The 27391-nt window shown below is 43.9% G+C and overlaps 1 protein-coding gene across 5 annotated transcripts in view; it reads right to left on the reverse strand.

The window, feature by feature from the left end:
• Window positions 1–27391, reverse strand: part of IL1R1 (interleukin 1 receptor type 1) — a 72324-nt gene that overhangs the window by 28807 nt on the left and 16126 nt on the right. Inside the window, exon 1 of one of the 5 annotated variants that reach the window (XM_055328697.1) lies at window positions 7039–7063. The exons of 3 other annotated variants lie outside the window; for them this stretch is intronic. Coding sequence is in view for 1 of the 2 variants with exons in the window: in XM_055328692.1 (XP_055184667.1) it covers window positions 6118–6282 (165 nt within the window). In the remaining variant the exon portion in view is untranslated. Of the gene's footprint in view, window positions 1–6117; window positions 6961–7038; window positions 7064–27391 lie in introns of those variants that run through there. One more of the 5 variants, XM_055328692.1, reaches the window with a different exon arrangement.

Below are 27391 nucleotides of genomic sequence, written 5' to 3' on the forward strand. Positions count from 1 at the left end.
GTGTGGAGACAGGAAGCACAGCTTTCTATGACAATCACATGAAAAGAGCTGGCCAATGTGAACTTCCTGAGTACAGTTCCCCTAGCTTTTCAGTGATTACAACACATCTGGAAACCAGTACATCACACCATGACTCTGTGGCACATGGAGAACCCTGCGAAGCTACTTGTCTGTTGAAAATAAAATGGAAATGCGAATGGGAGGCGTACAGCGACGTCCTACTAGACCTGGGACGACCTACTTCGACATGTACTAAATTACAGAAGCAGAGGTGAAGTCTAAGAATGAACAGTGAACACACAGGCCTCCAACAGAAGCCGCTTCCAGGAAGGGCTAGCTTCATCTGCTAGCTGTCCTGTCAGTCTGCAAGGAAGTCTATGCCCGGTGCAGACACAGGAAAAGTGACAGCTGGGGGGTGGGGGAGAGGGCTGCAGAGGGACAGTCACCAGAACCCATGTGGCTTCCACAAGGCCCAGGGCCCCAGGGCGGAGGGAAGAGGTGTTTATGCCCACTTTGTGGCCACACAGCATCTATTAACGCCTTCTTATTCTTGAAGAATTTCCTACAACCTTGAGGAATTTCCTTCTGATTCCTGAGGAATTCCCCCACATTGTGCAGTTTGCCTTCCAGGACAGCAGCCAGGCACAGGACAGAGGTGGCACGCATCAGACACACCCCACACATCAGGCACTTTCCCATACAGCATCTGCATGGAGCAGCCCCTGGCATGGCCCATGCTCTTTCTGTCGACATTAATCTCCAAGTTGGACTCCCTGGATTGCCCCCGGATCGGCCACACATCATGAGGGGCCCTGGGCACACATGCAGGCAGACAGCCCAGCCCACACATCCAAGGCTGAAGTCTGTCCTCCCCACACCTGCACAGCCAGGGCCAGTCGGACCAGGGAGGCACACTGGCTGTGGCATTCATAGGGGCATGGCCTAAGAAAGAGGCCTGTATATGCTTTGCCCAGGCTGTTAGGCCAACGAATTTCGGGGACCCTAGGTACCTGGATCGTGGCCATGCTGATGGGCACAGGTTCCACGCAGGCACATCCCTTTAGCCCTACAGACTCCTGGCCGTGCTGAGGCACGCAACTGGCCAGGAGGCAGAGTAGAACCCTCCAAAGTACAGGGCCTGGACAGGACCTCTCTTGCCTGGCTCTAAGGGAAGTTCTGCAGCAGCCAAACTTGTAGAAACCCAAGAAGAAAGAGAACACAGCAGCAGAAGCCACCTCTTCCACCTTCCAGGGACTTGAAGGGACTCACATCCGAAATTTAAACAGAAATCCTAATGGTACTTTCCACATCTCCATCTAATACCAGCTCACTCTTCACACTTACAAATCTATACACAGCATTGTTTAATACGACTTCTCATCCCGAACATTATCCAACATGTATATATGTGTATATTTGACACAGCAGAGAAATATTCAGAGAATCTGGCTCCAACTAATTGACTATAACTGAGAAGGGACTGTGGATAGTCCCTGGAAGAAGTAAAGACTAACGCAGGCTCCTCAGCTCATGAATCGTCACAACCTCCTTGTTCTACCGAGAACCACCGTGAACACGTAGGGGGAATGGGGCATGGCATTAAAATGAAGCCTGGAATTATGATCTTCACCTCTTATAAGGACTCAAACAGCAACTAAACAGTCTCCAATGCTGTTAAGACCAAAAATGTTAGTTTTAAAGACAAGGCATAAAGGAACTTACTCATAAAGCCATAGAACCACATGCTTGTAGAAAATACTTTAGAGTCCTGGACTTACCACGAGTCCCAGTTTCTTAGTCTAGAATATGCAAATCCCCTGAAGCTGTAGCCAGTGAAGGAACTCAGAGTCCAACTTTCTGGGGTACTGATTTGACTCAAGGATTTTTCTGGGTGGAGTTATCTTTATATTAGAGAAAACGCAGCTATATTACAAAATGGAAAGAAAAATCTCCAAGATGTAAAACATGAGTCATCAAAGAAATAGCTCTTCAGGTGAGCCACTCTGGAGTGCTAGATGGAGCATTTACTCTTCATTTCTCAAGAGGAGTCCTTTGGTGGTAAAATCTGAGAGGCACTGCCTTACATAAGCACCCACAACCATCTCTATCCGGTCCCGCGCATGGGAAACGGAACCATGAAGGCCACCCAAAGTCACACCTACAAAGGACACAAAAGAGCGATCTAACCCTAACATTACTGAGCAGGGCCCCTAGGATGGTTCCACACTTGAGACAGGGAAGGCAGAACAAGGACGTGGCACAGTCTGGGGTTGACCACGGTGTGATACGACTGTTTCTGTTCTACAGAGATGAGCGACGGACACCCCACCACACTTTGACATCCTACAACCCAACTGTGTGTTCAGCGTGGCTATGCCTGATTTTCCTCCAGAGAAAAAGTTATCCAAAACCATGAGCAAAGAAAACCACTCCTTCGACAGAGGCAGTAGAAACACTCATCATCTCAGAAAGCCTGAGATACACTGAAATTTTTGCAATTTTCCTATCAGATGATCCAAAAGCCTGCCTCATAGCAGATTCATCTGGTTTATTTACTCACACAAATGAGGCAAGGGAAATTTTTTAACCATCAAAGCCTATCGTGCACAGGGATTTGGAGATAAAGTAAAAATAGCCCCAGAGGTTTCAGGTGTCGCTATGCAGTCTAAGCTGTTCAGCTATGACAATGCACAAAGCCACCAGATTGGTGGTTTCATGTGAATTTTCACAGCAGAGGGAAAAATAAGGCACAGAGGGACAGGATTACCATCACTAGAGGGCCGCAAACATGAATGGGCCAGGTTCTCTGGGTGGTTGGATTGGATTTTATCACAGTGTCTGTTTTTCCACAACAAACTTGGGACTAATTATTCTCTAATAAGAATTTTTCTGTCCTCACTCCTCTGAGTTTTTGTTTTTGTTTTTGTTTTTGTTTTTTTTTTTACCGAGCTATAATACGCATACAGGGCCACACACAGTAAAACCTAAGTGTATAATTCCATTTACTGTGCCAACTGAATCCACCAGGAAGACCCCATCGAGACATGGATCATTTCTATCCTTCTCTAAAATTCCTTTGTGTCCCTTACTAGCCACCCTTGACTGGACATGACCCCACCATTCTGGTTTCTATCATCACCAACACAACCCTTTAACAGTTAACATGAGTGCACATGGACAGCTGGCTTACACCCCATCAGTGCCCTGCTATGCCAGCGCCCACTTGGCATTATGACCAAGTGATATGGGGAATGCACTGGTTCTCCAAGGGGTCAGTCTGGCTGCTAAGGGAGCACTTGTGAAAGTATGGAGAAGGGGATACTTTGGATGATCAAAATGAAGCATTTGGTGGTAGACTGACTTTCAGTACAATGCAAAGCAGTTCTGCAAAGTAAAGACTGTGCATGACTTCCAAGCCTCCGTGCCCTTTATCACTGGGGAGCCTAGCGCCTAACTCTATCCTACGCTTACATAAAACATATATTGTTGGCACACTTTTCATATATTCTGGATTTTCCAGGAATGTGATTACTGTGAAAACAGACAAGACTACCTTCGACTACCATTTAGACCTTAGACCGTGAGAAAAAGTCACTCATCATTCAGTGGTACTTGGATCCCCACCAAGATGCCTCTGTTCCAGACCACACTTGGAGCCATCCCCTGTGACCCTACATTCTAGTCTATATAGCACATTTACCAGCCACACTGGGTTCCGGTTTAGCTCTGCCTAAGCATCCATCCACATTGTGATTCTTTACTACATCGAGCTAGTATACTGATTAGTTGGAAATTAAGTTGCAGGTAAGTTTCATTATATCATTTTAGAATTGCAAGTATTTGCATTAAAGGGGGTAAGGGGTTCTGAATGAGCTGACAAGCACTGATCTAAGTGACAGCATGTAACTCTTGATTTAACTCAGGGTCAGCAGTCATGGACTGTATCTGCTGGGGTCCTTACCTTCTCTGGTTTGGGAAGCCATATGTGCAGAACTTGGGGTGCACAGGCCACCTCCCCCACCTCCTACTAGCACCCTAAGTCCAGCTGAAACTCCGTTACCCGACCACACTTGCAATGGAGAATCATTTCCAGAGACAGCCTAAAATTGCCCTTGCACCTCCTGAAAGGGGATCTGCACGGGAAAGGTCCGTTTTTCTCCATACCAGGAATTCTTTTTACTTCTCCTGAGCACTTCTTTGTATCTTGAAGACACAGACAGCTATGCCCCACCAGGTTTCCTTTCTCTCACCACTGAAAGGAAAGTACATCAGTGTTGTCAACCTTGGCTACACGTGAGAACCACCTGGGGGCTTTAAAAACACCAGTGCCTGGGCGCATCCCCAGCCACGCTAGCTTGTTTGCTCTGTCTGTGGTCAAGTCCTGCCATTTGTCATCAGAGCACCTCAGGCGATGCTATGGTGCAGGCAAGGCTGCGGTACCTGCTTACTGCCGCACCTGCAGCCCCACTTGGCAACTCTGCAAATCTAGAGTTCATGAAGGTTTACGTTTGACACCTTGCTAGGCTCATTGAAGGCGCCACTTCATCTCCACTCTTGGTTTTCTTTCATCCTATTTTTAATTTATGGCATCTTATAAATCCTTTCTGGAACAGGAGGAATGGGGTGGAGGAGGAAGCCTCCACTACTCTGCCTCGTGTAAGAGAAGGGGAGACAGTGCAGAGTTCAAAGGTATGTAGGTGACCAGGGACCTTCTGGAACCCCAGCCCCTTTCCACACGTGGTGAGATCACCCTGGTACCAGGGCTCCTCCACATACTCCCAAGTGCTGAGCGTGACCAGGAGGCTTCGGAAGCATTTCCTGAGGTCACAGCAGGCAAGGGCAGGGTGGAGGGAGCGAGGAACAAAGCTGCTGACAGCACAGATCCTGCAAGCCCTCCTGACAACCTCAAAACGTCAAAGAAAGGAAAACACAAACCCAGTTCCTGCACGCAGCAGCAGACGGGGAACATCACTGGGGGGGGGGGGGTGTGAACAGCCGAGTGCCCCCCCCGTGACCACTGTCCTTCAACTAACAAGTTCACAGTGGGTCCGTCATGTAACCTAATCTCTGCACTTCCCCACCCCCTGTGCAATGGTAGTTCACTGCAATTGTCCAGCTTTGCCACGTTGGTTAATAAGATGCTCTGTTGACAACATCTCTACCTGTTTCCAGGTGGACGCACCATATCCCACTGATGCATCCCAACTACACGTTCTCCATCTTCCCTCCAAGTGCACAGCCAAGCCCTAGGGTATATCTCAGCACCCCTACCAATCCTTAGGAACCACGGAGCTGTCTCTGTGTCCGTTACCTTCCTGCCCTCTCCACTGGAGACCCTGAATGCTGTCCTGCCTGTGGGCAGCCGGGGGTGCCCACACTCTATTTAATGAGACAAAGTTCAGAGACACCCCCCCCCTTATGCAGGAAGACAGCAGTTGTCCTGGGACTTCAACCAAAAAGATTCATATCCATTAGAGGACAGGGATTTTAATCTATCCCATTCACGGCTCTACCCTCAGTACTTGGAACAGTACCAGGCACATAGTAGACATTCAATAAGCATTTGTTAAATAAATAAGAGTATCTAACAGTGTTTAACCAACAGTAAAAGAATTACTCAAAAGATACTATCTAAAAAAAAAGCCATAAAGAAAGCCTTGCCACATTATGCCCCACAGGGCTGAGCAGAGCCTATTTAAAAAGAAAGGTTTAGTTTGGCCATGCCAAGGTCATGTGAGAATTCAAGTCAAATATCTTTCTGAAACTACATGGAGGCTACCCCAGGGTGGACAGGTGCAAGTGATGCTCCACACACAGTACAGTGGCAGCTAGCCAAATAAGACTGAAAACAAATAAGGGGTTCCACATCCCAAAGGCCCTGCCTTTTTGTCTAGCATAAAACATAACACAGGATGTGAATATAGAATAGTAAATGAAATATTACATAGGACTATAAATAAGAAATTAAAAGCAGTCAAGAGAGAAAAAGATGCCCACGGTACACAGTAAGCTGGGTGGGAAAAGGGGCAGCAAACTTCCCCAGCACTCCCCTCACCCCGCATCCCCCGGCTCTCCGCAGTTCACCAATAATCATGGAATTCCGTTTTATATACTCACCTTCCAGAAGTTTGGTGCCAAGCCAGGGTAACCCAGAAAGCACCTTCCAATGATGGATGGATCTCGGCTCACCTTTTTCTCCATGGTATCAGTGGCCCAGACGTCCCTTACTGGGTTCCTACGCTGTGAGGCTAAAACCCTGGGACATGCCCATCTGCTGAGCATCTCCTGCCACCAAGAATCACTGCAGACAGATGCCCGGGGCGGGAATCCACACCACCTCCACAGCACAGGCGAGAGCCCTGGTAGGCACAGACCATGGGAGCCATCCTGCCCTAAGGCAGAGGCATAGGTTTGGAGTCCAGAGGGATCGCCCTCCTTCTGGGTGCCAGTCCCCCAGGTAAGTAACCCTGTCTACGCCTCCGCTTCACTCTGCCCTGAAAGGGAAGTCATAATAGCATGTGTCTCCCAAGACTGCTGGGAGGATAAAAGGGAAACGGAGAGGGCCTTTTAAACTGCCAAGTACTGGACCTGCCTGTTGTGCACAAGTGTCCTCTTGGCGTCTGTAGCTACACTCAGGGCAGTCTTGGGGGGGGGGGGGCAAGTCAGCTCCCCCACTGTATAGACCCTCCAGGGTCCCTCATCTGGTTGACCAGACTGATCCCTCGGAGCCTAAACCCCCAAGCGGGGCCCTCCCGAACCAGCTGAACTTGGCCAGACTCCAAAGCATGGAAGCAAGTCACACACACACACACACACACACACACACACGCACGCACACCCTGGAACTACCCTCCAGGACCACCGGCAAGTTCCCCCCAAAAGGATCTGAACAACCCTTATTCCGGCTTCACGCGGGAATAAAAACACGCCAAATCCCCGCAGATGTCACCGCGGCCACCTCCTTCCACAACAAACTGACACGCAGGGGTGACTGGGGCAGGGCGCTTTGTGCGCGGTGGGCGCGGCGGGGCCTCCTACCTGGGCGGGGCCCGGCGGGGGCGGCGGGAGGGGGCGCTCCGGGGGGCGCTCCGGGCGGCGGGAGGGGGCGCGGCGGTCACATGCCCGCGCTCCGGCTGGGCTCCGGGGTCCGCGCGGGGCCGGAGCAGGAGCCGCGCCGCCCTGGCGCCGGGGGACTGCGGGCGCGGCCCCTGCAGCGCGGCGGCTCCGCTCCGGCTCTGCTCCGGCTCCGGCCTCGGCTCGGGCTCGGGCGCCGCGGGCGGGGACGGACGGACGGGGGCGGGCGGAGACGCCGGGGCGGGCCGGGCCGGGCCGGGCCGGGCGCGGGCGGGAGCGAGCTGGCCGGGTGCCCCGCGCCCTACCCAGGGGAGCCGGGACGCCGCCCTGCCCCGCGCATCCTCGGCGGGCCCGGGGCGCCCCGCACCGCGGAGCGGCGGCCACGGTGGCCCCACCCGGGGTGACCTGGGACGCCCCCTGGACCTGCGGCCGGGCTGCCCCCCGACTGCGGGGCCCCGGGCACGGGTTGGCGATTGCAGCTCGCGCCCCGCCCCTGAGCTCTCGGCCCCCGCTCCCCAGCCAAGGGCAGGACGGTGTCGGTCAGCCCCCCGAGCCCCCGAGCCCCCCGAACCCCCGGGCCCCGGCCGGCCCTCCCTGGCCTGCGAACCTGCCGCACCCACTACCTTCCCGGTACCTTCGTTTCTTCTTCTGTGAAAAGGGGTCAGAGCAGCACCCACATCGTGGGCAGAGGACAGATACTAATGCCGTAAGCCAGCGCCAGGCCCCGGGTTGATACGACTCGGGGGTCCCCCGCTATTATATTGTTACTGCTATGTGCCCGGGGGCAGAAGCAGCTTACAGGTGGTACCGTCTTAATACCAGGCTTCTCGGCCACACCAGGTATCCTTTCCAGCGTAAAACCCACTGACTCCCATCCGCTCGTTTTGCACCTGAGGCCTGGCCCTCGGGGAAACTGAGTGAATGGCCAGGGTCCCACGTGGACCTTGGTGCGGGGAGGGCAGGACGCTGGGTACCGGCAGCAGCCGGCTGGGCCTCCACGCCCAGCAGCCAGGGGCTTGCAAGCTGCTCCTCCCTTTCCACGCCGCCGTACCTCGAGCAAGTGACGGGACCCTGACTTGTTTTGAGCGCCTAATGAGCCATCCTCCTCCGAGGACACGTTGAGTAAATGATGATTGCTTCCTTCCTAACAGAACTCGCACACCCCCTTCCTGTATCCCTTCCAGGCTGGGCAGGTCCTGGTTTCCCTAACCCATCCCTTGATAGCCGTGGTCAGAACCCCAAGAATTGAGATAACCCTGGCCTCAGGTGGCCCAGATAGAGAAATTAGCAGCAATGACTCATCAATCCTAATGCTGCCTTGTGGATTGATATGATGACAATTTCTCTATTTTTTTTTTTTAATTTATCTGGTTCCAGTGTTTGCATCTGGTTCCTCTTTCTCCAAGGAACACACTCAACTCTGGGACCAGTAACATGGTATTGTGAGAATTCATCAGCTCTCCCCCATCTCTTTAGTATTCCTTTTTAGGGTGGTGGTTCTTGAAACCTTAGAATCACCAGGAGAGAAATCTGGACCACTGAGATCCAGATCCATCACACAAAAATCTTTGAGGCTGAGGCCCAAGTGTCAGTGTTATCAAAACTCCCAGGTGATTCCACTGTGCAACCAGGCTTGGGAACAACTGTCCCTTCAAGCCCCCATAGTGATGCCCTTTCTGTGAATCCTCCACCTGAAGCTACTTCGGCTCCTGTGTCCCCAGTGGTAATCAAAGCTAAAACAAGCCAGCCAGGCTGAGTGCTGTGGAACGAGCATTGTTGGTGAACATAAACATATCTTGCCATTTATATAATAAAGGTTTTTAAACAGTTTACAAAAAGAGAGCAAAATTGGTCTGTGCAATCATGTAGAAATTAAAATTACACTTTTCCTTGGGTTTTTCTTTTCTTTATATTCTGATGCTTCCCACCCACCACTACCCCAACCATCCTGCTACACACATGGGCCCATAGACTCGGAGAAGACACTCAAATACTCCTCTATACTATGAGGATGGGTTTTTGAAGACCTTCTCTTCTCAACTATAACCACGGTCCCATCTAGCACCTTAAATTCACCTCCTCCCTCACTCAGCCGTGCTGACCACTTTCCCTGACTTGCCTCTTCCCTTTGTTTCATTTCCTAGGTAGCTCATGTGTCCACCTGTCCTGCCTCATCCCAGAGTTGAAGACCCATGAGGTGGAAACTGTCAGGCCTACATACTCTGGTCTCAACACCACACAGATGCTCTGAATGCAAGGGTGTACCTGCGTGTGAGCCATATCCCTTCAGGAAGGTGATGACAGATGTGTTTGGCAAAAATTAATGAGAAACAAAAATAACATCCAGAGTCTCGTGACACCTTCTGGAGTGTGTCTCCCTCCCTACCCTCCTGTCTCTGAGACTGCTGTCATTTGGAAGACTTGACTGACTGCCACCCCCAGACCACCTTTCTTGGGAGACCATATCCCCCCAATGGTTTGGAGGCCCCTGGGTGGCTCAGTCAAGTGTCCAACTCTTAATCTCAGCTCAGGTCTTGATCAATCTCAGGGTCATAAATTCAAGCCCCGCATAGGGCACACTGGACCACCGTGGAGCCTACTTTAAAAAGAGAGAGAGAGAGAGACTGTATCCCATGAGGATTTTCAGTGTGTGCCCCTCTTGTCAAGCTGCTCAAATCATAGGACCTTCTTTGAGAAGAGTATCTAATAATGCACAAGGAACAAAGACCTGGAGATCATCAGTGTCATAGCAAAGCCATGTGTCCAGAGTGGTCTGTGCCAAGGGGCAGCTGTCACAGTAGAACTGCCTGGGTCGGAGGATGGGCTGTTTCACAAACGGTGACGCAACACTCCCATTGTGTTCAGAGTCCCCAGCCGCTCGACAGGGACTGCTCAGGGGTAAGAAGGACACCAGTGAGAGCAGCCCTTGCAGCTGGGGACACCGGGACAAACATGATCCAAGCTGGGGTCGTTAAGTCCAGAGGATGAGCTATAGACAGAAACCCTCCCCAGATGAGCCATGAGCAGCCCACGTCCTTCACCTCCACCGCCCCCAAAGAACCCCAGTTACTCTTCAAAGGACAAAAGGGGTTGGTGAAGGGAAGGATTCTGAATGGAGGACATGGAGTCTTGAGTCAGTGGAGACGAGGCAACTCTGCTGGAGAGATTTTTTTCTGGCGCTAGAGATGGAAACAAGGATCCGTGAGCTAAATTGACTTCCGTTGTGGAAAATAAAATTACATCTTTGCACACAGGGCCTCTGTGATTCTTGCTACGCCTATTTTGTGTTATTTATAGAACTGCCAGTAACTGCTCACAGAACCACAGTGTTCCCTGAGAGAGATTTAAAAAACCACTGTCCTACATGGACTTCCTTCTACAATCTCGTTTTTCGTTCCTTTCACACATTTTCCACCTCCTGACCTCCAAATAACCACTTTTTCAATCTGTGTCTCTTATTATCACCCATCCACTTCTCTAAGTCCACTTCTCTAAGCAGTTTTATGTGAGTTTCTCTGATCATCTTTCCATTCAGATTCCTCTGATTTTACAAGACTTTTACCAGTCAGAAAGCTGCATGTAAACCAGAGATAGGAGTGGAAGAGAAAGTGTAGAATATCATAAAATTGCCTCGGGCAAGAAACTATTTCTTAACTTCCTTTATAAGAGGAGGCCAAAGAGATGGACGAGGAAGGCAGCCCTGCCAACTTCTTGTTCTAATGCAGCTTTATTCTTGCTCAGTGAAAGCCATTGAGTGCAAGAAATTTCTTGCACCTGGTTTTTTTCCATGCTAACAGCACAGAAACAGCACAGCAAGTTCCAGAGACCCAAAGACGTAGCGGCTTCTAAGAAGAGCTGTGCCTAAAGGAACCAGACCAGTGGCCTCTTTCTCATGAGCCAGATCTTGATTTGATGGTTGATGCAACACATGAAAGTCAAAGCACCAATAACCAAACCAGCCATCATCATCCAAAATGCAGCCGTTACCAAATTCCCCCACATTATCCAAGAAGGGCCCCTTAGAGCCTTCATCCTCAGTCATGGACGTGTGACATGTGACATGGACATGTGACAAAAGCAATGCTTTCCTTAAACTCATCTTTAAACATAACAAAAGTACTAGCTGCCTTAAACGCATTTCCTGGTATTTCCTACACAGTCCCACCACCTTTGGTTCTCTGCAAGTTTCTGTAATTGGTCTCTGTGTTTTGTCACTTTTTCTTTTCCACAAGCACCTTCCAAAATCCAGCGTTCGTATTGCAGCCTTTCAATTCTTCTCGATCTTTCCAAACATTATTGCCAATTTGTTTTCTCTAAATGGTTCCCTTTTAATATGATCGCTATAGTAGATTAATGATGGCTACAAATTCTTTGCTTCTCCTCCAATTAAGAAGTATAAGTACCGTGCCCTAACCGATTGCGCAACTGGAGCTCCTCCTCCAATTAAGAAGTAAAGTCTAATTTCCCTCCCCTTGAATCTGGGCTGGTCTGGCTACTTACTCAATCAATAAAATGAAGCAGAATTGACTTTCTGGGTCTCCTGAGGCCAGATCATCAAAAACCTTTCAGCTTCTTCTTAGGCTTCTTGAAACACTCACTCTTGGTGTCATCACTGTCAGATAAGAGGTGTTACCATCCTGCGGCTGCCATACTATTATAAATTCTAAACCACATGGAGGTCACACGGAGGCACTCCATCCCAGCTGGCAGCCAGAACCAACTACCACCATGAGAGAGCACCATTTTGGGTGTTAAGCCAGCCAATCCTGGTCAACCACTATCTGCCTACATCCATAGGACAGTCCCCAAAGGAGAACCATCCAGCTGAGTCCCATCAATGCCAGAACCATGACAAACAAAATAGCACATTGTTGTTTTAAGTCACTGAGTTTGTAGCACAATAATAGGTAAGCAAAGCAATGACCCAACCCAGGAATGTGTCACAACTCTCAGTTGGCTTGTCCCCTACCATACAGAGTCAGCAGAGCATGCAAGGTCTCTTTGAATTAAAAGGATACCTATCCTCCCTTCTCTGGCATCACCTCTGGCCACTGCCCAGTTACAGACTTCCTGAAGATTGTGATTATGACTATCTTACCAGCAAATAAAAGGAAATGAGAGTTATGGGATAAACAGGTTTAGCTTTAAATATGCTATTTTGAGTACAACCTTGTACTTTTCAGCAAGTGCTAACTGCAAGAAGGATATAGTTTCTAGTATTGTTATTCAATTCAAGAAACAGAGCAGCCCAGGAGAAATATAAGGTTCTAGAGACAAAGGTACTTGAAAAAGTAGAGAGCAGGCCACTACCTCTGACAATACAAGCAAAAGAAAATCTGCCCGGACTCAAGAGCGCTGTATTTGTTGAATCATTTTCTTAATGTCCCAAGATTATGTTAACATCCATTCCATTCTTTTGTTTTTCTTCACAACAAACAATTTGGTAACAACTCAACAGCAAGTAAATTAATATCCATCAGTAATTACTGTTACACATGACTGCCCTGAGAGAGGATGGGAGCCAGGAAAATTCTCTGTCCTGGGTCCAAAGGTTGGGAGAAGAGTCCATAAGCCCGTTGATTCCTTCTTTGCCTCTTGCATCCTCATAGGAAAATCACTGAATTAAGAGCCTGGGTGGTGAGTGCTGAGCTGTTCCTACTCTGGGATAGTTACACCTGCTGTCCTAATAGGAGGCCAGTGCTACTGGGCTTCGAGTCCTCCTGAGAGTGACAATAGTAGAAGCCTATAATATCATTTCCAAAAAAATGGCATAAAAGATTTAGGATCCAGATAAACAAGACTTTGGGCAGGAGAAACAGGAGGTTCCTTAAGTGTGACTTATGCAAAGTTCTCAGGAGCTGGGTCATTGTATTCTTCTAGATCTGTGCTGTTCAATACATGTGACCTTTAGAATCATAAAATTATTAAAATTATTTAAAATTAAATAAAATTTAAAACTCAGCTCCTCAGTTTCACTAACTATACTTCAGGAGCTCAATAGCCACACATTACTAGCAGCTATCATATTGGACAGGAAGCCACAGAACATTTCCATCACTGCAGAGTAGTGCAACATTGCTAGAGTAGCAATGTTGGACATACCATATAGAGCAGCAATGTTGGACATTGCTACTCTAGAGTCTAGACAATTCAAGGCCTCTGGACCAGGGGCCCTTCTCCTGCAAGCTAGTTTTCATCCAAAATAATCTGCTCATTTTAAATCTATATCTAAGGAAGAATCTTCTTTGCACTTTCCTCTTTCCTTCTGATCAACCACGTCATTATTCAGTCTATCTTCCATTGCTCAGCTAAATCATACCAGATCATGTTTTCTCTATATTTTCTGTGCTCATTTTTTATTTTATTGTAATTACTTTACATTCATCAATATAATGTTTTGTCCATAATTGTTTTCCTATCTATATTTTTTATTTTTCTAATAAAAATAAATGTAAGACCTTCCTATCAAGGATAGGAACCATGTATAGGGGGGAGGGGTGGATCTCTCCATCACAAGTCCCAAAATACTCATATACAACCCTGAATGTCAGAAGTAGTCAACTGACCAGGTAAGAAGAAGAGTGCAGAGAGGTTTCTCTATGGTAAATGTCACCTCAGACTTTTGCTGCACTCACAATGATTTTTAGCAGAGGCAACACCATGATCCCCAGTCACAAGGTCATAAAATCAGCAACGGGATATTTATTACTTTTCAATTTAAAAAAAAAGAGAGAGAGATAGAGGGAGACCAAAGATTTAAAATACAGTTATGTTAGCACTGTAAAATCTTACCACACTACATTTTTGTCATTCCTTTTTGTTATTCTCTAAGAAAAAAATCATTTATAGTACTTTGCCCTATTGCTTTGACATATTAACTGTGTGCTTATCAAGTAACTTGGTGATTTCCCAATCTGGACATCAAAATAATGACACAGAAAAACAGTCTCAGAGAAGGTGCCCAGGGAGAAGAGGTGTAGGTGGCACCCAGAACCCAGGCTTTCCTAAGAATAAGAAACAGGTCCCAATGCATAAGATTTTGAATACAAAGGAAAGCCCTACGTGTCCTAGGAAGAGTGTTTTTCCCCTGTGCTGTCCCAGGAAAAGGAGAAGTCAAGAATAAAACACAATGCTTAGAAAGTATTGAGCACTTTCTTCACTTTTCCCTGCTCTATGTATGGGAGTAACAAGGTAGGTACCTGGAGGACCCAGGAAAAGCCAGCAATTGGGAAAGACTCTGAAATAGTATTTGCAGAAAAGGAAACCCAAGCCAGGCAAGGCAGGGAGAGGAGACCATGGCGAGAACACTGTCAAGCACACTGTGGGCTCAAGGGCAGAACAGCACTCCTATCGCTGCCAACTCACACTCTGATCTTGTACATCTTCTTTTCAACTTATCCCAAAGTTTTTCATATATTGATATGAAAATAATATCGATAATATTTACATGATATTATTGATTGTAAAGTGTATGGCTTTTCAATCTTGATGCCTGACTATACATTACTAGTATATAGAAATACAACTGATTTTTGCATTTTGATCTTGTGATCCACAAAATTCACTTATTACTTCCAAAAGCTTTTTATTAATTTCATAAGATTTTTTATGTCAACCACCATGTTTTCTGTACATAAAGACAGTCTCTTCCTATCTAGATAACTTTTATTTCTTTTCTTGACTTTTAGATCATTTAGTACCATGCTGAATGGAAAGGAGGAAAGTGAACATTTTTGCTTTGTTCCTAATCTTAGGGGAAAGCTCTTAGTCTACGATGTTAGCAGTAGATCTTTCACAGGTGCCCTTTATCCTGTTGAGAAAATGCACTTCTATTCCTAATTTTCTGGGAATTTTTATCAGGAGTAGATGTTGGGTTTTGTCAAATGCTTTCTCTGCATCTGTTGAAATCATTACATGGTTTTTCTTTTTTTGGTTTTATTAATATAGTAAATTACATTTATTGACTTCCTATTGCTAAGCCAACTGGCATTCCTGGGATAAAGACTTCTTGGCCATGATATGTTAGCATTTTTACATTTGTTGGAATGGGTTTACCAGTACTTGTTTAGGATTTTTATGTCTTTCTCCATAAGGAATATTGGTCTATAGTTATTTTCTCTTGTAATGTCTTATCTGGTTTTGATATCCAAGTAATACTAACCTCAAAAAGTTGGAGAGAACTCATAAGTCAGGAAGTATTTATTCCTCTTCAAATTTCTGGAAAAGTCTGTGCAGAGTTGGTATTATTTCTTCTTTAGCTGCTTGGAAGAATTCACCAGGGAAGTTATTGGGGCCTGGAGTTTTCTTTCTGGGAAAATCTTCCAACTACAAATTCAATTTCTTTCTTTAATAGATAGGAAGCTATCCAAGTCATCTATTTCTTTTTGAGTGAGATTGGCAGTTTGTGTCTTTCAAAGGATTTATCCAGTTTATGCAATATTTTTAGCATAATTTTATTCTTAATGTTCTGTCATTAGCCTTTTAATATTTGTAGTGTAATGCAGGGATATTACCTATGCCCCAATATTGATATTTCTGTCTTCTCTTTTATTCTTGATCATGCTGGCCAGAAGTTTATTAATTTTACTGCACTCCTCAAAGCATCAGCTCTTGGTCTCATTGATCTCTCCATTATACTTCTGTTTCCTATGCCATCATGCTCTCTGCTTTGATCTTTATTACTTCTGATCTTCTGCTTGCTTTGGGTATAATTTTTTTTCTCTTTCTGGTTACAGTGGAGGCCAAGGTCATGGATTTTACACTTTTCTGCCCATTTATTTATTTATTTCAGGGGGGAGCAGAGCGAGAGGGAGAGAGAGAATCTTAAGCAGGGTCCACACTCAGCACAGAGCTTCAAGCAGGGCTCAATTCCCACAACCATGAGATCATGACCTGAGCCAAAATCAGGAGTCAGATGCTTAACCAACTAAGCCACCCAGGCACCCCAACACTCTTCTGTCTTTTTCGAAAGGCATTTTGTGCTGAAAATTGCTCCACAAATGAGATTTCATTCCATATGTAAGAACCTTGCTTTAAAATAGAACTATCATATGATCCAGCAATTCTACTTTTGGATATTTATCTGAAGAAAATGAAAACACTAATTTGAAAAAGTTTATGCATCCCTATGTTTACTGCAACATTATTTACAATAGGCAAGATTTGGAAACAGCTCAAGTGTCCATTGATAGATGAATGGATAAAGAAGATGTGATATATATATATATATATATATATATATATATATATATATATATAAATAAATACTACTCAGCCATAAAAATGAATATAATCTTGCCATTTGTAGCAATATGAGTGGACCTAGAGGATATTATGCTAAGTGAAATAAGTCAGTAAGAGAAAGACAAATACCATAAGATTTCACTTATATGTGAAATCTAAAACACAAAATGAAACAGAAACAGACTCAAAGATATGGAGAACAGACTAATGGTTGTCACAGGGGAGTGTTTGGGGTGGGCAAAACAAGTGAAGGGGAATAAGAGGTACAAATTTCCAATTTGAAATAAATAAGTCATGGGGATGGAAAGTACAACACAGGGTTCATAGTCAATAATATTGTAGTAATTTTATATGGTGACAGAGGGTAAAGGTGATCATTTTGTAATGTATAAAATCATTACGCTATATTGTATACCTGAAAGTAATATGATATTGTATGTCGATTCTAATTCAATTTTTAAAAAGAAACTTGCAATACTGTAGTCCCATCTTTTCCTGCCTGGCTTTTTGTGTCATGTGTGTCATTCATTTCACTTTTATATATGTTATAAACCTCACATAGCCCTATCACTACTTCTATTTAAATAGTCGATTTTCTTTCAGTGAAATTTAAGTCATAATTTCATTACCATTTCAAGGGCTCTTTATTCCTCTGGATAGCTCCAGATCTCTGTGATTATTTTCCTTCTGCCTAAAGGATTGCCTTTAATATTTTGTGGTATATGTCTGCCAGTGATGAGTTCAAGTTTTGTACATCTGAATCAGTTTAATTTTGCTTTTGTTTTTGGATATTTTCATGGTGTATAGAATTTTTGATTGATGGTATTTTTTCTTTTAGTACTTTAGAGACAATCCTTCAAAGTCTTCTAGCTTACCTTGTTTCTGTGAGACATCTGCCATCTTATCATCCTTGTTCTCCTTTGTGTTCTTTCACTGACTGCTTTTAAAATTTTATTCTTCACCACTGGTTTCAAGTAACTTGATTATCACAGAACATAATGTATTTTTCTCTGGGTTTCTCAGGGATCAACTTAATCAATGGGTTTGTCATTTTCATCCAATTGGGAAAAGTTCTGGCCATTGTTTTCAAATATTTCTTTCATAACCCCACCTTCTTTTGAGGGACTTCAAATATATGTGATCTGGCTGCTTGGAATTGTCCTACAGTTCACTGATGCTCTGTTCTTTTGTGTGTTTGATGTTTTTGTTTTTTACTCTCTGTGTTTCGTTTTGATAGTTTCTATTATTGTGTCTTTAAATTCATTAATCTATTCTTCTACAATGTCCAATCTGATGTTAATCTCATCCAGGATATTTAGATCTCAGCCACTACAGTCTTCATCTCTAGAAGTTAGAGGTGGGTCTTTTTATTTATTTTTAGCATCTTCCACTTCTCTGCTTACTGGTTTAGACATATTGAATGCAGGTATAATAACTGTTTGAATGTCTTGGTCTGCTAATTCTAACTTCTGTGTTGGCTTTTAGTTGGTTTTGATTAATTGATTTTTTCTTCTTATTTTTCTATTTCTTGGCAATCTCTGTAATTTCTTATTAGATGCCAAACATCATGAAATTTAACTTGTTGGATGCTGGGTTTTTTGAGTTGGAGGATGCATTGTAGTTCTTGAAAGTGGGTCTTGCCTTTATGACTCCTCAGGCAGGGCTTTACAGCATTCAGCATGGGGCTCATTTCACGCCACTGCTGAAACACTTGATCATCGTCCTCTACCAAATGCCTGCAGGTTATGAGGTTCTCCATTCTGGCTGGTGGAAACAGAAATTATTCTTAGCCTTGTATGCTATCTACTGTTTCATCTACTCCTGTAGGGTGGTTCATTTTCTGGTCTCAGCCAGTTCCCTCACACATATGCTCATCCATACTCTGCTAAATTCTTAAGGGGGACCCCCTGCAGACTTGAAGTTCTTCTTCATTGAAGATCTCCCCTCTCCGGCATCCATCCTGTGAACGATAGCCACCTTGGTCTCCCTTGGCCCTTGGCTCTCTCAATTCAGTTTTCTGGGCAGTTTGTTGAGTTCTGCATGGGTTTCCCTTCCCTATTCAAGTGGCTGGACACTCTTCCATAGCCTGGAAGCTTTCTCACATCAGTAAGCAGGAGCAATCATAGGGCTCATCTCATTTTTCACCCTGTCTCTCAAGGGTCCCTGTCCTTCAATGGCTGATGTCCGATATCTTAAAAACCCTGGTTTTGTGTATTTTATACAGTTTTTTGTTGTTGTTGCCTGTGGAGAGAAGTAAATCCAGACCCTATTCTTCAATCTTGGCTGGCAATAGAACTTAGGTACACAGTTTCCAGAGTTCATAACTATGGCAGTTGACCATGAACATGTCTAAAATTCTCTACACATCTCAAAATTTTTTTCTTCCAATTTTGTTTGGAAAAGCTTTTGAAATATTTATAAAACAACCCAGAATTAATAAATGTTAGCCAAGACCGAGACTTTTGAAGAAGGAACTAAATTGTGAATGATGTCAAGTTAAGGACAGTGTGGCAATTGTCAGAGGCAGAGAGACCAAAGCTGTTCAACGGGGAGTAGAAAAGGAAGACTAGTGAAGGGAGGAGGGAAGGAAGAAAGGAAGGATAGAAGGAAGGGGGAAGGAAGACATATAAAGTCCCAAGAACCAAGTTATCTACCTCCAGCATTGCCAAACCCAAGAATTTCAAAGGAAGAATTACTAGCAATTGTGATTGGTTGAATACAGGTAACAGGAGGAAGAAGTTGAGAGGAAATTCTATGAGTGTTCAAAAAAAAATTGTTAAAGAGAAAAAAATATTTTACATTAGTGGCTCTCCAAGGTCTCTGAGATCCTTTTAGAGGCCCAGAAGGTCAAAACCACTTTGATAATGATTCAAAGACGGTATGTATCTTCTTCACATACATTCTCCCTTAAGTATACAGTGGGTTTTCCAGAAACTATATAATGTATATCTCAAAGAGTGAATGCAGAAGCAGATATGAGAATTCATCTGTTCTCTGTTGTGCCAAGTATTCAGGAGATTTCCACAACAGCATAAACCAATGATATGTTTCCTTTTTTATTTTTTTGTTTTGTTTTCAAAATATATTTTTGTAAAAGAAATGTTGTTTGTGTTAAGTAATAACACAAAATAAGTAATGAATTTATTTTTATTCTTAAATGATCAATAATTTCTTTAAAAATATGTTATTTATTTATTCATGAGAGACACAGAGAGATGCAGAGACATAGGCAGAGGGAGAAGCAGGCTCCCTGCGGGGAACCCAATGCTGGACCCCATGACCCCAGGATCCCATGACCCCAGGATCACAACCTGAGCCAAAGGCAGACGCTCAACCACCAAGTCATCCAGTGCCCCAATAAAATTTTATTTTTTAATTTGTTTTAGTTTCTAATAATTTCGAATCAATATTCACCACATAAACAAATCTCTTTAAAGTTCTCAATAATTTTTCAGAGAACAAAGTGGTTCTTAGCCCACAAATCTGAGAATCCCTGTTCTACCTAAAGCTTTTTCAGCCTTACAGAGACCCCTGTGTACTTCATGGAAGGGTCTTCCCAGGAACAAGGATGAAGGGCAGATCAAGAAGTCAGAAGGGAGAATCACCTCCAACACCACCTGCTTCATCTGCTACCCAGAATTTGAAATGATAACTCACAGGTCAGCAGTCCCTATAAGCTTCACTCACAAGGAAGGAACTGAGTGTTAACTCATCACTGAGATCTCAACTGCTCTTTTAGGTGGTACAAGTCCCACCCTGAATTTCTTAGAAGGTTTGCAAAATTGCCAGTGTTGTTTCCAGTCTACTTCACCATAATGTTCCTCTGCGTCTGGCCCATGCCTAATAATTGATTGTTTATGGGACACCTGGGGGCTTCTGCCTTGGGCTCAGGTAGTGATCCCGGGTCCTGGGATCGAGTTCCACATCGGGCTCCCTATGAGGAGCCTACTTCTACCTCTGCCTATGTCTCTGCCTCTCTCTGTGTGTCTCTCATGAATAAATAAATAACATCTTTAAAAAGAATAATTGATCATTTATGAAGGAAGGAAATGTGTTAACTATCAGGCTCCTATGACATGTCTGACAATAAGTTAGACGCTTTAACAGGACATAATGCTTATGCTCACCACACTATGAACATTGTCACTCTGTCCCCTTGTTTTCTAGACAGAAACAGGAAGCTTAAGGAACTTGCCTAAGATTATCCAGTGAGTGGAATAACCCAACAGGGACTCAATCCACTCTCCAAAGCTGATGGTCTTTGCCATTCACACTATGACCTTTCACTGCCCTGCCATTTGTCACTCTTGTGGTATCATTGCTTATAAAGTAAAAAAATCCTAAAATATTCTCCCTCTACAACTAGAGGGAGAACAGCTTAGTGGTTACAAGTGTAGACAATGGAGCTGGACTGCCATAGCTTGGATCCCAACCCAATAATGTATTAGCTTTGTGGTGCTGAGCAAGTCACTAAACTTATCTGTTTCCTTGATGGTAAAATAATATTACTAATAGTACCTGCTTTACTGGGTTATTGTGAGGACTGAATAAGTTAATATATAAAGAACATTTAAATATTGTCTAATATATAGTCAATTGTAGAGATGATCATTATTTCCCATACATTAGTTAAATTTGGGTAACTTACTCAGGATCTTTGAACCTGTGAAATGGGTATAAAATATCTGCCCAGGGACATCTGGGTGGCTCAGCAATTGAGTGTCTGCCTTTGGCTCAGGGCATGATCCCGGAGTTCCTGGATCGAGTCCTACATCAGGCTCCTCCGTGGGGAGCCTGCTTTTCCCTCTGCCTATGTCTCTGCCTCTGTGTGTCTTTCATGAATAAATTAATAAAGTTTTTTTAAAAAAATAAATGAAATGAAATAAAATAAAATACCTGCCCAGTTACACCAGAGAGTTATTGAGAAAATCACAGATAATGAATGTGCCTGATAGTATTTTTAACTGACTAACATGCAAATAAGCAAATATTACAGAAGCTTTATTTGGCATACATTCCTAATGTGATGTTTTTGAATAGGGAGTTTTCTGGTAAAGAGTACATTAGTATTTCTGGTTAAAAGAGTAGGTACTTATCACCACAGCTGATAAATTCCTCATTCCAAAAACACTAACCAAAACCACATTTGAAAAGTCAGATATTTCTGCACAAACACTAAAGTCTAGAGTTACCAAGTGTGAAATGTAGAAGAACTTGGTCCCTGTGTGATAGGATGATGAATTTTGTCAGTATCGTGAGGAACTATCAGACACTGAAATCTAAGCAGTCCTCAAAGATAATGAGGCACTTAAAACAAACAGAAGGTCAGTTTGCAACCAGAAATTTCTCAACATTCCTTACGTAAACTCAGAAATTCAATTATTGCCATGCCAAAGTTGTTCTGTTTCTCTTCATTTTTCATTGTTAAAAAGTTCTACCAAAACTTGAATCATTTCCTGTCTTGACAACCGCAATATCTTTTTCCTCTTCTTTCTACACTACTAAACTCCAAATCACTGTTGCCAAAGAAATTCTTCACCTCATTGCCAAAGAGGTAGCCCAAGCTCTTGGACGTTACACGCATATGTGCACACACATGAGGATACACATACATCCATCCGTATCCTCTCTGAAGTCCCTACCGGTGCTTCAGAGCACATACCATCTTACATACGGTCTCTATTTGTTTTTTTTTTTTTTTTTTATGATAGTCACAGAGAGAGAGAGAGAGGCAGAGACACAGGCAGAGGGAGAAGCAGGCTCCATGCACCGGAAGCCCGACGTGGGATTCGATCCCGGGTCTCCAGGATTGCGCCCTGGGCCAAAGGCAGGCGCCAAACCGCTGCGCCACCCAGGGCTCCCACTGTCTCTATTTGTGATCTTGTTTCTTAACCATCTATGCCTCTTAGCAATGTAAGCACCATGACGGTAGGGTTTGAGTCTGTTTTGTCCACTGTTGTACTACCATTGCCTAGAAGAAAGCCTAAAGTGTAGTAGGTGCATTTTCAATTATTTACTGAATGAATGAATGAATGAATCACTTAATGCTGCAGGCTCTTGTATGCTTGATTTCAGTATTTTTCATCCCTCTCATTTAACAATATTTTATCTTCATTGCCCTAACTCTTCCACAAGTTATAGTTCTCTCAACCATCTTTGTATTGTCTCACCAGGCACTAGCCATGAATATGCAGGTAGTTAGCATGAAGACAACTTATCCGTCCTGGATCCTTCTAAGGAGAGGTGGGACTCAGCCAATGGGACTTCACATTATGGAGACCTGGAGCAAAGTGTTTCTCACTTTTGACGAAATCAGGGTGTCTGAACATGGGAATGAGCACAGTAGAGAATGCTGAAGTCCAAATCATCAATCAACCATCTCCTGAGCTACTGCACATAGGGAAGGACCCAGAAAAGGGATTTCCATGGGAACTTAGACCACCATTCCAATTCAGGGCTTGCATTTGGAATAATAAGTGGGCTGGAAAGAGAACTGATGTTAAAACCCTCCCCCTTTGGGCAGCCCGGGTGGCTCAGCGGTTTAGCGCCACCTTCAGCCCTGGGCGGGATCCTAGAGACTTGGGATCAAGTCCCATGTCGGGCTCCCTGCATGGAGCCTGCTTCTCCCTCTGCCTGTGTCTCTGCCTCTCTCTCTCTCTATGTCTATAATAAATAAATAAATACATAAATAAATAAATAAATACATAAATACATAAATAAATAAATAAATAAATAAATAAATAAATAAATTAGAAAAAAACAACCCTGCTCCTTCAAACCTAGATATGGGAAAAGGGCCTCATGAATCAGATGGAGAGATGGCTGAGTCAGGGGGCTCCATACCTGGCTGTGCACCAGTGTCTCATGGGCATTCTAGAGCCGTACTTCCTGAGCAGAATCTCACCACAGGTAGTGCCTGGAAATCTGTATGACTAAGGATCTACCAACTGCTCCCTAGATCAACAGCTATTAACCAACAATTCCCCCAAGGGCTTTTCCAACCTGAGATTATGAGATAATGGGTCTTTGAAGGGGTGGAGCATGCCCTTGGGGAATTTTAAATCTAGGTGGAAGTACTTAGGGTTATCTGTTTGGAAGGATACTTTAGTGGACAGAAGGTGGGGGATACAGAAGATTCTGTAACACCCAGGACAGCACCATATAACAGAACATCCTCCATCCTACAAAACTTTCAAATATCCCACCAGAATGTGGGTAAAGTTTGAGTCTGGCGCTTAACTCTGTTTTTCACAGAAACAGAGTAATTTTTGGTGCCATTTTAATATGTGTTGAATTTTCCAGAGATGCAGCTACCACAAAAATCAAGGGGAGCTAGAACTTTTATTTTTTTCTGGAACTTGAAAAAAGATGTTTCACCACTGGGAAAATCTCATGATGGAAGGCAATGCATCTAACGATAGGTGAATCTCTGGGGACAGTTTCCACAGACAGTTTCCAGCTGCATTTGCAGCTGCCACATTACAGACATCTCTGTCTCACTGCAGGCATCTGACAGGTCCTTTGCGCCTTCCACTTCAGTCACAGCCATGTACAACACATCCAATTGAATCTGGAATAACTGTGATGTTTCTCCTTCACATTACAATTTGGGTGACTAGTTAAAAATTTTTTTAAAGATTTTATTTATTTATTTATTTATTTATTTGGGAGGGCTACAGGGGAGGCAGAGGGAGTGTCAGAAGGAGATTGAGAATCTCAAACAGATCCAAGCTGAGCTGGACATAGGGCTCAATCCCATGACCCCAAGATCATGACCTGAGCCAAAATCAAGATTTGGATGCTTAACCAACTAAACCACCCAGGCGCCCCCGCCCCCCACAGCTGAATTTGTATTATCACGTGTAGATAGGATATGTTATCAGTGAATTTCATTGTAGGATAGTAAAGAGGAATTATAAAATATTTTTTAAGAAAAAAGAGCATTAAGTCAGTTGAAGTTAAGAACTACTGATCAAAACCACCTAATTCATCCCTCAAATCAAAGCTACTGGCTGGAGATGACGTCACTACTGTCTTTGACTTGTCCTTGGTGTCTCCTTGCTCACCCTTTACTTCATCCCAGTTGGTGGCCTATTCAATGACTAGTCTTCTAGGAAAACCACTTCAAATTCCAAGTTTTGCAGAATCCAAAGCATCACAAAAGAGGTCTTTTTTTTCATGGGCAGCCTCTCACCCCCACCCCCTGAGAGATCCTCTCAGCTTTCCTTGTGAGCCCTATTTTGAAATATCATACCCAAGACCATGAGAAAGTTTTGACCCAACCAGGTTGGCTGAACTTCCTGAGCCATAAATGCCACAGGGAGGCTGAAAGTTCTTAACATTTTGTGATTTGCCTTTTTAAACATCTCCCTTATTCTCATTTCTCACCTAAATGCCACCAGGCAGATTCTAGCTGCTAAATGTGACTTAATTCTGAACTCACTTTTGTGACTGCCCCCAACTCCCTTCACTTTCAATCCAAGAAACAATAATGTTACTGAGACTTATGACCAAGGAAGGATAAAACATTGTGCCAAACTGAATCTCAGCTCAGAATTATTCCCTTATGCAGAGACAATGAAGTTGCAAGGGTAAATCTTCTACTGTGGTTTTCCTGTCAAGTTTCTCTGCAGGGAGAACACAACACTTGCTAAGTGATCAGTAGGTTCTAGATAGTTGGGAAGTAGCTGGGAAAGAGCCTCCAGGAGATCCTCCCAGCCTCAGCCTCGAGAGCTACAAGGGTGGCCACTCTGCCAGCTTTTGCATCACCCTTGTCAAACCTTTCCCTGCTCAATAGTGGGGGTAGCATCTGAGACTGAGACAATCTCGCTCAAAAAGCTCCCCTCTCTCCCCCTCCCCCCTGCCATCCTCTCCCCCAATTTCTCTCCCACTATAGTTTCTTCCAAGTTCCCTTCCTTGCTCTCTATCAACTAAGAACAATACACATAAAACACTCCACTCATATTTCTATATTTTCTTGGAATTCTATTAGTGTACATTATCTTAAACCGTAACATTTTATTGTTGCATATATGTAAAGTATATGTGGAAAGCACATATGTGAAGTATTTCCCCTGGCCCTTTAATTTACCATTAATTGTGGTAAATGTGCCTTTGATGTACTCAGATTTGCTTTCAGCATGGAATTCTGGGAATACTTCATTCCAAAGAAGCTAAATGTACTTATGAGAAAACTCAGCTTGCTTCTCAAAGTGGGGTTCATAATGCTTTTCTCAACAACACAAAGAACACAACTTGAAATGTAACAAGAGTAGCATGGCATTGGTATATCTGTGGTTAAATGTCTTTGACCTATGAAACTTGACATTATATTATATTATCCTTTGAATCAACACACCTTGGATTGGGACACAATGCCACCTTAAGAAAATAGACTAAATATACTTGCATACTTAACTCAAGGCTATATTCAGTCTTTCTGTACTTATGTAGATGCCTTTAAGTTGGTGTCTACTCAGGGTACAGCATACCCCTGTTTCTCAGGAAAGTAAACCAACTTCTCTGACCCCACCTCCAGCCCATAGGTGTGGGCCTAGGGAAATACTCTTGTCCATGGATGCTTGGGTCGAGAGTATTCACTAAACTCTCTCCCAAGACTTTTGTATCAAGCCTGAAATACACAGAGCTAATTTCTATGTGTCGTGGATGGAGTCAAAACAAAGGTTTTGTTCTCCTTCAGACTCCTTTGGGAGATGCAAAGTGGACACCCTCCAAATGAACCAGAGAAGCAAAGAAATTCAGTTTTCAGAGAAAGGAAAGTGAGCAGTGGAGACAAAAAAATGAGAAGGGACTCATTCAGATGCTGGGAGACAAACCCCTCAGGTTGGTTCAGCCCTTCTAGGAGTCAGACTGATTCCTTGCCCCTAGGTTCCCAGAGGCACTTGTGAATGTTGACTAAATTTCTTCCTTTCTGCTTGAGCAAGTTTAGCTCATTGAAACATGCCAATGGCTCTTGCCACTGCCAGCTCCTATTGCTTGTAATCAACATCTAGCTGACAGCCCTCATTCTTATCAGATTTTTTTTCCTTAGAGTCAGTGTTTTTTGCAAGATTTGGCTCTTCTCTATTTCATGCCCACTTGTTCACTTATCGTGTGTGTGTGTGTCTGTATCTAGATATAGATATATCTAGATATAGAGATAGATAGATGATAGATAAATAGATAGATAGATAATAGATAGACATTCTTGATACTTTGCAAAGAGTTTACCATGCCAGAGTACTGATTTTGATGAAAAACTTCCAGGAAGTAGCAGCTTTGGCACTTTTACAAAGTCTTAATAAGTGAGAATAACCCTTGAAACTCAAGTGCTCGGAACAGAGTAAATGTTTTTGCCCAGCAGTGCCCTCTACTCACAAAGGCTATTTCCGAGAAGCCCATATTACACATCCCTGAGAGGCCAAACAGACTTGGACACACATTAAACACGCAATAAGCCTCCTCAAGTGCCCAAGTCACAAAGTGAGACTCACCTACACAAATAAATAAGCAAGGAATATACCAGAGGAAAGTTAGATGGAGATTCAAAGACAGATTTTTGAGTACAAAAGTAACTGAAGAGAAATGTTGGTGGCTGTTTAACAGTCTGAGAAAGAAGTAATGAACAGTAACCTATGCAACCACTTTATTTTGTGATGTGAACAAGACAGTTAAGCAAGAAACAACCATGCATGGGGATGCCACAAACAGCATTAACCCACAGATAAGAGAGGCCAAGATGCCTCCATCTCTACTCTTTCCAGATGTGCTACATCAGCTTCAGTGGCCCTTCTATCAAGACCTTGCCAGGATGGCGAAAATGCAGATAAAATGTTTATTGTGGTAGTTGGCATGGTAGGTTCTTTGTGTTGCTACTTTTGGTTCCCCAAAGATAAATTGAGAAGGTGCTACGATTTCAAGTGTAGAGTCGGGATGTCTTCCCCATTCAAATTGGACATGTGGTTTGATGAGATCTGGGACATTACTGCCCAGTATTTAAAACCACAATGTTAAAACTAAGGCTTTTACAATATTTACTATGTCATGTATCTAAGATTCATATGGAAATAAGCAT

The sequence above is a fragment of the Nyctereutes procyonoides genome, unplaced genomic scaffold, assembly GCF_905146905.1.
Source record: "Nyctereutes procyonoides isolate TBG_1078 unplaced genomic scaffold, NYPRO_anot_genome, whole genome shotgun sequence".
Lineage (NCBI taxonomy): Eukaryota > Metazoa > Chordata > Mammalia > Carnivora > Canidae > Nyctereutes > Nyctereutes procyonoides.